Source organism: Schistocerca gregaria, chromosome 5 (genome assembly GCF_023897955.1).
Source record: "Schistocerca gregaria isolate iqSchGreg1 chromosome 5, iqSchGreg1.2, whole genome shotgun sequence".
Lineage (NCBI taxonomy): Eukaryota > Metazoa > Arthropoda > Insecta > Orthoptera > Acrididae > Schistocerca > Schistocerca gregaria.
This window is the reverse complement of record NC_064924.1, coordinates 568,742,935-568,755,729: the sequence shown is the minus strand read 5'-3', so window position 1 is coordinate 568,755,729 and position 12,795 is coordinate 568,742,935. Positions and strand designations below refer to the sequence as shown.

General features: G+C 39.2%; 1 protein-coding gene across 5 annotated transcripts in view; it reads right to left on the bottom strand.

Moving 5' to 3' along the window:
* LOC126272648 (pyruvate dehydrogenase phosphatase regulatory subunit, mitochondrial-like) overlaps positions 1-12,795 on the bottom strand; it is a 181,014-nt gene that overhangs the window by 140,385 nt on the left and 27,834 nt on the right. For all 5 annotated transcript variants that reach the window (XR_007549249.1, XM_049975641.1, XM_049975644.1 and 2 more), the window contains exons 2-3: positions 11,559-11,872; positions 11,349-11,476 (exon numbers count right to left, since the gene is read on the bottom strand). Coding sequence is in view for 4 of the 5 variants with exons in the window: in XM_049975641.1 (XP_049831598.1) it covers positions 11,349-11,476; positions 11,559-11,854 (424 nt within the window). In the remaining variant the exon portion in view is untranslated. The remainder of the gene's footprint in view (positions 1-11,348; positions 11,477-11,558; positions 11,873-12,795) is intronic.

Below are 12,795 nucleotides of genomic sequence, written 5' to 3'. Positions count from 1 at the left end.
GTTACAGCAGTCATTGAAGGCATCATGCATTGCTCTCTAGGCATCACACATTATTCTCTTGCCAGCACGACATGTTTCATTCAGCATCTCTCTATCTATAGCCACACAATCACTGTTTCTTTAGAAGTTACTTTACAGTGACTGTATACCACGGAGGTTCCCTCTCACAATAAACTGTTCTACTGGGTACATATCTATCCAGTATGTGCTCAAATATTGTTTCAAACTTGACAAAGAGTTCCGCTACATGGTCCAGCTGTGATGAAAGTTTAAAGTTCCTCACTGAGATGTGATATTACCGATTTTTATATAGTTTAGTGAACATATATATCTTTCTGATTGTTTCAGTTGTCCTTTGTACTTGGGTAGTCATTGTTGCCGCAACCATTTCATGGTCACTGACACCAGTTTCGATATGGACATTCTCGAAGAGGTCAGGTTTATTAGTTGCCATCAGATCCAATACATTTCCATCAGGACTAAGGTTCCAAACTATCCATTCTAGGTAGTTTTCAGAGAAGGCATTTAGTAATGTTTCACAAGATGTCTTATCACCCCCATCACTACAAGCCTGTAATTTTCCCAATTAATTGTTGGATGATTAAAGTCTTCACCAATGACTACAGAATAAAGTAAGTGAACTGAGGTTTTCCCTATAGTTTTTGATTACACCAGGAGATGAGTCCAGTGGGTGATAGGGAAGGATCCAATTATCATTTTATGCCCCCCGTAATACTAGTCTTGCCCAAACAGTTTGACATGTAGCTTCAATTTATATCTTGGTGGATGTGAGATTTTTGTCTACAGCAACAAATACACCACACCTCCACTTCCAATTTGCCTATCCTTTTGATATACACTTAAATTTTCCCCAAAAATCTCACTGCGGTCAATTTCAGCTTTCAACCAGCTTTCTGTACCTAATATTATATGAGCTTCACTGACTCGAGGAAGTTGAGGAGTGTTTGTTATGAAAATTTCCTGGTGGAGAACTGCATTTAGTTACACCAAGTTTGTGGATGGTTAAGAGACCTAGACACACAATTATAAAATTTTTGTGTGTTTGCTTACATTCTGTAATTTTTATACGCATTTAATAGTTTTTATAACAATATTATGAGAAGCAAAAAGTTGCTACTACCATATAGCGGAGATGCATTTTTATATGAAGTCCTTACATAAGAAAACAAAATGAACCAGGTAAACCATAATAATAATAATAATAACAACAATAATGGTGATCTCAGGCTTTCTGCTGATGATGCAGCTATATACAATGAAGTACTGTTTGAAAAAAGCTGCACAGATGTTCAAACAGATCTTGATAATATTACAAAATGGTAAAATAACAAGAAACTTGCTTTAAATGATCAGAAATGTAAAACTTTGAACTTCAGAAAATGAAAAAAAAAGACATAGTATCCTATGACTACCTCCACTACATACACAATCCATAAGCCACTGTATGGTCCATGGCAGAGGGTGCCCTGTACCACTATTAGTAGTTTCCTTTCCTGTTCCACTAGCAGATAGAGTGAGGGAGAACCAACTCTCTATATGTCTCCGTATGAGCCCTAATTTCTTGTATCTTATCTTCATGGTCCTTATGTGAAATGTATGTTGTGGCAGTAGAATTGTTCTGCATGCTAGTTCTCTAAATTTTCTCAATATGGGTCCTCTGTAAGAATTTCATTTTCCCTCCAGGGATTTCCATTGTGTTCCTGGAGCATCTCTGTACCACTTGCATGTTGTTCCAACCTACAGGTAACAAATGAAACAGCCTGCCTCTGAATTGCTTCATTCTCTTCCTTTAATCTGACCTGGTGCATATCTGAAACTCTCGAGCAGTCTTCAATAAAAGGTAACGTTAACATCCTATATGCTATCTCCTTTATAGATGAACCACACTTTCCTAAAATTCTCCCAATAAACCTACACTGACCATTCGCGTTCCCTACCACAATCCTCATATGCTCATTCCATTTAATACTATTTTGCAACATAACATCCAGATATTCAAACAACTGTACTATTAATGCTGTATCTGGACATTACAGGTTTGTTTTTCTTACTCAGCTGCATCGACTTAAACATTTCTACATCTGGAGCCAGCTGCCATTCATCGAACCAACTACAAATTTTGTCTAAGTCCTCTTGTATCATACTACAGTCACACTTTCAACACCTTCCCATACACCACATATCATCAGCAAACAATTGCAAGGAATTCTGTAGTGAGTCTTCAACACATGGCAAAACCAAGGTGAAACCATGTCCAGACATTATGGGGCTAAGCAGTTACTCCTCATTTCAGATGTCGGATGCCTTTGGCTTGGCAGACTGGTAAAACAGGACAGGTGTGAAACTGTGGCAGATCTAACATGAGACTTTAATGCTGGGCAGAGTACAAGTGTGTCTGAACACACAGTGCACTAGACGTACCTAACGACGGGCCTCACAGCTGACAACCCACACACATTTCAATGTTAACACCATTACATCAGACAGAAATGGGAAAGTGACCATCAGCACTGGACATTGACTCATTGGATGAGCATTGCATGGACTGACGAATCCTGATACCTTTTCCACCATACTGATGGGAGCTAGCAAATCCATCGTCTTCCAGGGGAACAGCTCATTGACACCTTTACTAGGGGAGGAGACAAACTGGTAACAGTTCCATTATGCTCTGAGGAACATTCATGTGGGCATCCATGGGTCCTATGCAGCTAGCGAAAGCACCATGATAGCCAAGGAGTATTGTACAGTTGTTGCAGGCCTTGTACACTCCTCCTTGATGATCATGTTTCCCAACAGCAGCGGCATTTTACAAAAAGATAATGTGGCATGTCACAAAGAATGTGATGAAGTAGTTTGAGGAACTCAGTGGGGAGTTCCAGTTAATGTAATGACCCCCCAAATCGCCAGACCTGAACCCAATTGAACATATCTGAAATATGATTGAATGTGCAAAAAGAGCTCATTGGCCCCCTCCTCGGAATTTATGGGAATTAGGTGACTTATGTAGGCAGGTGCGGTGTCCACTCTCACCAGTGACCTATCGAGGCCTCACTGGTTCCAGAGAGGATGTGTTGCTGCTGGACATACCGGCTATTAGGTAGGTGGTCACAATGTTCTGGCTGATCAGTTTTTATGAGAGAAAGTGACATGTTGCCTGATTCTTCTTGAAACATACACTCTTGAAATTTCAAGATAAACCTGTCAGTAATGCAGATCCCACAACAAAATGTGCCATTCTTCGTTGGATGAACTCAAGAATCGGTCAAATGAGAATTTTGTAAGCTATTTTTTTAGTGGGTTAATTGCATTTTCTTAAGATTCTCTCAATGAATCTCAGTGTGGCACCTGCTTTTGTTACTATTTGTTTCATATGGTCATTCCACTTTAGATTACTCCAGGTGGAAAATCTCAGGTATTTTATGGTAGTTACTACTTCCAGTGATTTGTCATCATCAGGGTAATAAAATAATGACTAATCTCTTTACCTGTTTATGCGCAACATTTTACTCTTAATTATGTTCAGGGTTAACAGCTAGTCCTTGTACCAACTGCACGTTCTTCTACATTTTGCTACAGTCTTCTGCCACTGCAACTTCCCTAAAGACAACAGCATCATTCACACAGAGCCTTAGGAAGCCTGCAACGTCATCCACTAGATCATTAATGTAAATCTATACTAATAATAAATCTGTAAAACTGTCATGTCTGTCTGTATAGCGAAGGTGCAGAGTCGCAGATAGGCACAACAAAAAGATTATCAGAAAGTAAGCTCTCTCTCTCTCTCTCTCTCTCTCTCTCTCTCTCTCTCTCTCTCTCTCTCTCTCTCTCTGTGTATATATATGTGTGTGTGTGTGTGTGTGTGTGTGTGTGTGTGTGTGTGTGTTTCTGATGAAGGCCTAGTTGGTTGAAAGCTCACTTTCTGACAGTCTTTTTGTTGTGCATATCCGCAACTCAGCATCTCCACCAAATGATGAGTAGCATATCGATACATCCCATCCTGTATTTTCCATTGTTTGATTTTGTCATGTCTGTCTGCTAGAACACACTTTTCAAAACTACTGGTCAAATTTTCATGGGTTTTTCACATGTAATTTAGACATAGCTTGGGGCACTGTAGATGAAAACCAGACCACAGAAAAAAAAAGATTTAAAGTTTTACTAAAACTGTCTTGTCTGTCTGTCTGTATGAACACGCTATCTCCAAACCATTATTAGACGAATTTTCATTGGGTCTTTGCAGGTAACTTGAGCTTGGAGCACCATACAGGCTTTACCTAAACAAAATCAGATCATGGACAATAAATACATTATAATTTATAGTTTTATCCATAACCATAGTAATATTATAAATGTGAAAGCAACTGCCTGTTACACTTTCACAACTAACCTGCCAAACTGATTTGAATGAAATTTCTTAAGGAGAGAGCTTGAACGCTGAGGAACAACATAGGCTGCTTTAGAAAGTGTGTAGCACAAGAAACTTATTGATTTGAAGGTTATTACGCCAAATAGGGAAAATTAAAACTCTTTTAAAAAGCTATTTACTCTTTTACTTTTGTTCTTTATCCTATTTGTAAAAATACTTTTACTGGTTGATATGTGCTACATGAGTAAGTAATGAGTACAATGCTTATACAATCTTCATTGTTTGTGATTCATACTTCCACACTATTTGTTGCATAATGTACACATTGTATAACACATAGCTACTCCAATAGCATGATGCACAGATGCACACTCCTGTCCATGCCCCTCTGTATGCACTGTTCAGAAGCGGTGCTGTGCATTCCAAAACATCGTGCACTGGTGCAGCCTGGAAGGGTAAGAGTGGGGTGCGTATCACGAGCTGTACTTATCTGAAGAGCATAGATGCGAGGGCAACTGATACTATTATGTGTACAGTAGCTTAGTCACCACCACTCATCATAACAAAAATACTGATATGCATGTGCAGAATTAGGTAATAGTTAGGTGTAATGAACACGCTAATCTCCAAAACATTACTAGACGAATTTTGCAGGTAACTTGAGGCACAGCTTGGAGCATGATATAGGCTTTATTTCATCAAAATCAGATCTGGCTCTCAAACAGAATGACCTCCTCATTCTAACCATCATGAATTCCAAAAACATCAGTGAATCCAAACTTGTGCTTTTCTCACACAACATCCTGATCTCCACGTGGTTGGAGGCAGTTACGTGGATACAGTATTTCTTGACTTTTTTATCTTTCAAAACCGTGTGACTCAGTATCACACCAATGCTTAGTAACAAAAGTTTAATCAAATTGAGGATCACACAAAATTTGTGACTCGATTGCAGATTTCACACAAACAAACACAAACACAAACATACACACAAAATTCTCTAGCTTTCGCAACCAACGGTTGCTTCTTCAGGAAAGAGGGAAGGAGTGGGAAAGATGAAAGGATGTGGGTTTTAAGGGAGAGGGTAAGGAGTCATTCGAATCCCTGGAGCGGAAAGACTTACCTTAGGGGGAAAAAGGACAGGTGTACACTCGCACGCACACACACACACACACACACACACACACACACACACACACACACACACACACACACACACACACACACACATCCATTCACACATACACAGACACAAGCAGACATTTGTAAAGGCAAAGAGTTCGGGCAGAGATGTCAGTTGAGGCGGAAGTACAGAGGCAAAGAAGTTGTTGCAAGACAGGTGAGGTATGAGTGGCGGCAACTTGAAATTAGCGGAGGTTGAGGCCTGGCGGATATCGAGAAGAGAGGATATACTGAAGGGCAAGTTCCCATCTCCGGAGTTCTGACAGGTTGGTGTTAGTGGGAAGTATCCAGATAACTCGGACGGTGTAACACTGTGCCAAGATGTGCTGGCCGTGCACCAAGGCATGTTTAGTCACAGGGTGATCCTCATTACCAACAAACACTGTCTGCCTGTGTCCATTCATGCGAATGGACAGTTTGTTGCTGGTCATTCCCACATAGAAAGCATCACAGTGTAGGCAGGTCAGTTGGTAAATCACGTGGGTGCTTTCACATGTGGCTCTGCCTTTGATCATGTACACCTTCCGGGTTACAGGACTGGAGTAGGTGGTGGTGGGAGGGTGCATGGGACAGGTTTTACACCGGGTGTGGTTACAAGGGTAGGAGCCAGAGGGTAGGGAAAGTGGTTTGGGGATTTCGTAGGGATGAACTAAGAGGTTACAAAGGTTAGGTGGACGGCAAAAAGACACTCTTGGTGGAGTGGGGAGGATTTCATGAAGGATGGATCTTATTTCAGGGCAGGATTTGAGGAAGTCGTATCCCTGCTGGAGAGCCACATTCAGAGTCCGGTCCAGTCCCGGAAAGTACCTTGTCAGAAGTGGGGCACTTTTGTGTTTCTTCTGTGAGAGGTTCTGGGTTTGAGGAGATGAGGAAATGGCTCTGGTTATTTGCTTCTGTACCAGGTTGGGAGGGTAGTTGTGGGATGCGAAAGCTGTTTTCAGGTTGTTGGTGTAATGGTTCAAGGATTCCGGACTGGAGCAGATTCGTTTGCCACGAAGACCTAGGCTGTAGGGAAGGGACCGTTTGATGTGGAATGGGCTGTCATAATGGAGGTACTGTTGCTTGTTGGTGGGTTTGATGTGGACGGACGTGTGAAGCTGGCCATTGGATTGATGGAGGTCAACGTCAAGGAAAGTGGCATGGGTTTTGGAGTAGGACCAGGTGAATCTGATGGCACCAAAGGAGTTGAGGTTGAAGAGGAAATTCTGGAGTTCTTCTTCAGTGTGAGTCCAGATCATGAAGATGTCATCAATAAATCTGTACCAAACTTTGGGTTGGCAGCCCTGGGTAACCAAGAAGCTTTCCTCTAAGCGACCCATGAATAGGTTGGTGTACGAGGGGGCCATCCTGGTACCAATGGCTGTTCCCAAACCACTTTCCCTACCCTCTGGCTCCTACCTTTGTAACCGCCCCCGGTGTAAAACCTGTCCCATGCACCCTCCCATCACCACCTACTCCAGTCCTGTAACCCCGAAGGTGCACACGATCAAAGGCAGAGCCACATGTGAAAGCACCCATGTGATTTACCAACTGACCTGCCTACACTGTATCAGGGACAAAATATGGGGAACAAAACATTAGGCAACAAAAGATTATTTACAACGTGCACAAAAACTAGAATGAAGTTTTAAGAGCTGAAGGACACGTAAGTGAGGTGATAACTGTTAAGAGGGTGGAGGCAGAGTTGTAGCCTATCATCGATGTTACTCAATCTGTACATTGGGCCAGCAGTAAAGGACACCAAGGGCAAATCTGGAGAGAGAATTAAAGTTTAGGGAGAAGAAACAAAAACTTTGAGTAATACATGAGTTCTCCTACCTGGAAAGAAAAATAACTGATGATGGCCAAAGTAGCAAGGATATTTGCTATAGCATGAAAAGCATTGCTGAAAAAGCATAATATAAATTTAAATGTTAAGACTTTTTTCTGAATGTATTTGGCTGGAGTGTAGCCTTTTATGTAAGTGAAATGTGGAAAGTAAGCAGTTCACACAAGAACATAACTGAAGCTTTTGAAATGTTGTGTTACAGAAGACTGCTGAAGATTAGAGCAATAGATTGAGTAACTAATGAGTAGTTACTGATAGAAATTGGAAAAAAAGAAATTTATAGCACAACTTGATTAAAAGAAAGGATCAGTTGATAGAACATATCTTGAGGTATGAAGGAATCATCAATTTGGTAATGGAGAGAAGTTGGGGGGCATAAAAGTTGTAGATGGATACCAAGAGATGCGTACAGTAAGCAGGTTCAGTTCATTAGTAGTTATTCAGAGATACAAAGGATAGAGTAGTGTGGAGAGCAGCACCAAATCAGTCTTCAGACTGAAGAACACAGCAAAACACAGAGCTTGTAATGATAAAATCTTTTAAGATAGTGGAATTATTTCTAAGGCTCTTTAATGCAAGCAGTGACCATATTACTAATCCATAAAGCTTTCTAAATCGTTTATTAATATTATCAAATCATTTTTCTGGGGAGAGTTTCCATCAGACTACAATTATTATGGTTGTTCTGGCTTTTAATGTGGTGTTGAGACCGTTTTCAATAATGCCTGTAGTTTTCAAAATTTTCAAATATGCCTTGAAAAACCATCTCTCTTGTTTAATTGTCAAATATAACACTAGTCTGCAAGTTATCAGATGACTGAAAACTAATATATAACATTGCCTCAACTTTTTATGCTGGCTCCAAATCTGTTTTCAATTTTTTGCTATCAAGTACATTTTTGACACAATTTGACTTCAAAGATATATTGCTGTGCCCATATGTTATGTGTATTGTCGGAGGGAAATTTCTCAATATGGCCCTGCATACCTTCAGGCTGTTACACCTGTTGATGCTAGTTGTTATTGTGTGATCCTGAAAGTGTTGCTTGTCTGCAGGCTTGGATAACCAGTGCTGTATTGTGATTATTCTGTATATTTAAGACAGTATTAATGAAACACTTCACCTATTGCTGATAGTTACAATAATGTCAACATGCAAGTGTGAGAACCAAAATATTTTGTGTTACATTTTTGCGAATTAATGGTGACTAAGCAGACTTTGTATAAAAACCTTATCAAGCTTATTTTAAAATGAAACTTGGTGACCAGCACAAGGGATAGCACCAGAGACAGTTAGACACTATCGTGTGGAAAGATTACGATTGTGGATGAAAGGAAAGAAAAACATGCATCCCATTTGTGATTCCAGTGCTGTGGAGAGAGCCTAAAAATCATCTTAATGACTGTTACTACTGCTTAGTTAATGTTGAGGGCTACAGTTCAAAAAATAAGAGACAAATTGTGTATCCAAGCATTGATTCAGTCATTAGACCAGTTTGCACATGGAGAAGATCTGATTGCTGCTCTTCCTCCAGCTGTTGTAGAGAACATGGCAGAAGATGATGACGAAAATGAAGTTGATGGAGTTACCAAAGACGATAGTGACTCCCAACAGTCTGAATGCGACTTTACTCCATAACTGTTCTCTGAGTGCACTTAATGCTCTCATATAAGATTTGAATTTGCCTAAGGAATCTGCATAACTACTTGGCTCCCGGTTAAAAAGTAAGAATCTTCTGGAAGCAGGGACACATTACTCATGGTATACATATAGTGATGAAGAATTAGATCCTTTATTCTCACGGAATGAGTCATCAGTTTACTGCAATAACATAAAAGAGTTAATGCACTTCCATGGCATTGGAACATTATCCTACACAGTGGGGACTTTCCTAGACTTGTCACTGAGGAGCCTGAAAGATGTGTTACTGCATAAAGATGTATGGGTCCAGTCTTGTGGCCATTAATTTCAAACGAAAGCGACATATGAGAACATGAAGATATTATTCACAAGTATCCAGTATGAGGAACACACTTGGCTTATCTGTCATGACTTCAAAGTTATCAGAATACTACTGGGACAACAAGCTGGATTCACAAAAAATATCTTGCTTTCTATGTGAATGACAGTCGGTTAGGCAGAGACATTAGAATGTGAAAGTTTGGTCAGGGGGGATAAATTTTCTGCCTGTAACTAAAAACATCCTGCATGAACTGCTTGTAGAAAAAAAAAAGAAAGAAAAGAAAGAAAGAAAGAAAGAAAGAAAAAAGATCAAATTGGGCTTGATGAAGTAATTTGTAAAGGCTTTATCCAGTAAGGACCCTGCACCTTTCCAAGAAATTTCCCTTCACCACATGAGACAAATTGAAAGCTGGAATTCCTTTTTAGTCCTCAAGTAAAGAAATTGATAAAGGAAGAAGATTCTGAGAAGACAATGAAGAAAAGAGAAAAAGGTGCATGACTGCCTTCCCGATCAGTTACTGAGGACTTTCTGTGGAATAAAGAAGATACTAATTACAAGGCCATTGTTGAAAATAGTTGCAAAATTCCAAGAAGATGGGTTGTTAAATGAGTGTGGACGTCCACTTTCTACACTCACATATCGACTACTTTCCAGAAATTTGGGACATGATATTGAAAAGCAGAGAGAACGTTTTCACCAAGACATTAAGAGGTGGCACTGGACAGCAGCTATGATGACCAATTACTGTTGGATGTTGAAGAGGGACAGTCATCATGTATGACGATCTACAAGGAAGTCACAGAAAAGAAATTTTAAAAATTTATGGAACACTGTTGACTTCTTGTTTTTATAGAAGGTAGTCACAAAACAAATTAGGGGTGTTCTGAGGAATATTTTGTAAAAGTGTTTTGATTAAAAAGTCACCTTGTGTGAAATGGTGTTAGAATATATTTGTGAACTCAGAAGTGAAAATAACATCAAAACATTACTTCTTATTTTGTGCAAAAACCTGATATGATAGGCCAAAACAGTAATTATTTCTAGAATCAGTATAAAAAATTGATTGAAGAACACCAACTTTCAAACAAATCTTCTGACAAAAAGTTTTAAAATAGAGACTAGTGTAATTTATAACATAAGGTATAACATCAATTCAAGACCAGCAGAAGCATCAACTTTGTAAGACAAGAACTCAAACACAACAAAATAAACATGCATGGTAATCAGAATGAGATTTTCACTCAACAGCGGAGTGTGCACTGATATGAAACTTCCTGGCAGATTAAAACTGTGTGCCGGACCGAGACTTGAACTTGGGGCCTTTGCCTTTCGCAGGCAAGTGGTAGAGCACTTGCCCATGAAAGGCAAAGACCCTGAGTTCAAGACTCGGTCCGGCACACAGTTTTAATCTGAAAGGAAGTTTCATATGTGGTAATGGTTACAGGGTAATAAATACATTCTTAGTTATCAAGGCTGTTCGAGATGCTTAACCACAAAATTCCAAATGACAAATATGAAAGGAATATTGAATGATTGGTTATAATTACATTTAACAAACAACAATCAGTTCTTCAACATCGCTGTCAGGAATTACATGGAGCAATGTGAATTTGAAAAGCAACTAGCAAATTTAGCAGTAGGTCTACCTCACGCCAGTTTATCCAGAAATTAAATTTACAGTTACGTTCACATGTAAACAAAAATATATGAAATAAATGAATATGTATTACTTTAGGAGTTTATTATGATTAGCAAGAATATTTAAAAAAAGAAACGTTTACAGCAAGCAGTTGTTCTCTACATGTGATATTCTTTTATATGAAATCTCACACCAGACATAAAATATGATTTTCCCATAATTTTGACTTATTTAGTGTATGATCATGTACAGTCACTAGGGAAAAAAACTGAGACAAGAAAAATATCTAATGTATTGTGCAAATGCCTGCTGCAGATCTCAGAGTCTGCCGAGGCAGATTATTACCTATGTCATATCCCAATTCCTCAAGCTGTCGATATAGTTTAATGCTGTACATAATAAGATGTCTGTCAGCCATAGGTTTAAACAGGCCCAAGGTGCCAGAGCCAAATGAAGATGTGCCACTTCCAATCCTTTACAACAAAAATTGGATTAATATTTAAATATAGAACATATAACATATACAAAATGTAAACCATATTTTACATTACTAACCTTTCTTGTTCCAGTACCAATATATCATGCCACCCACTTTGCACAAGATGATATGCTACAGAATTTGCTACTGTTCCAGCACCACATATTACCACTTGAGCTTGTTTAGGAAGAAGAGAATTATTTCCAGTAGATGTTGACCATGACAACTTCTGAGATCTCGGACCATCACTAAAGTATGCAGAACTGTCACCCTGGGGGCCTTGGGTGCTGACATACTTACAAAGAATCTGGAGAAATTCATTTTGACAGCTCCATTGTTTTACAAGTACTGCTCTTCCACAAAGAGACAACATTGTGTATGTTCATGAAAACTGGAAAAAGAAACAAGTAAATATAAAGATCACTCTTCATATTTCTATGCTTACTGAGAAAATCACCAAAATATGAAAATTGCTGATATTTCTGTTATCTTCCTGCATTTTGATTTAATATATTTCTATTTCATGATACACAACACAAAACATTTTTGTTCAATATGTTTCAAGTACAATGGTAAGCATTTATAACAACTTGACAAGTCATAGATTTTTGGAAACGTTGCATTGATATCATGACACCTGATGCAAAGATAACACCAGTCAATTCCTCGTTGACACTTACAAGCACCATTAGAATGTAAGAAGCTACAACAAAACCAAACAGTTCAATTTCTGTAGCAAAATCAGAGGGATGAACCTTAGGAGGGTGCAGGACCTACTGGACTGATACTGAATATTTGTCTTTGGTGGTTCAGCATATAGTTTTTCATTTATCAGGATAGGTGACTTCAGAGCACTCTGTTGTGCATGGAGCTGTTGGGGTAGTTGAGTGGCAGTGCGCTCTTTTGACTTCTTCCGTTTGCACTGACTTTTGTAATTGTTTAGCCTATGACTGGGATAATCATCTAATCAATGCTTACTTGATTACTTTATATTTTTATATGACTGATTACAATATCTTTGACTTACCAAGCGGGAAAGCACCGGTAGATAGGCACAATGAATAAAACACACAAACACACACACAGAATTTCGGGCTTTCGGAACCGGTGGCTGCTTCGTCAGGAAAGAGGGAAGGAAAAGGAAAGATGTGTATGTATGGGTGGATATGCGTGTGTGTGTGCGTGCGCAAGTATATACCTATCCTTTTTTCCCCCTAAGGTAAGTCTTTCCACTCCCAGGATTGGAATGACTCCTTACCCTCTCCCTTAAAACCCACATCCTTTCATCTTTCCTTTTCCTTCCCTCTTTCCTGA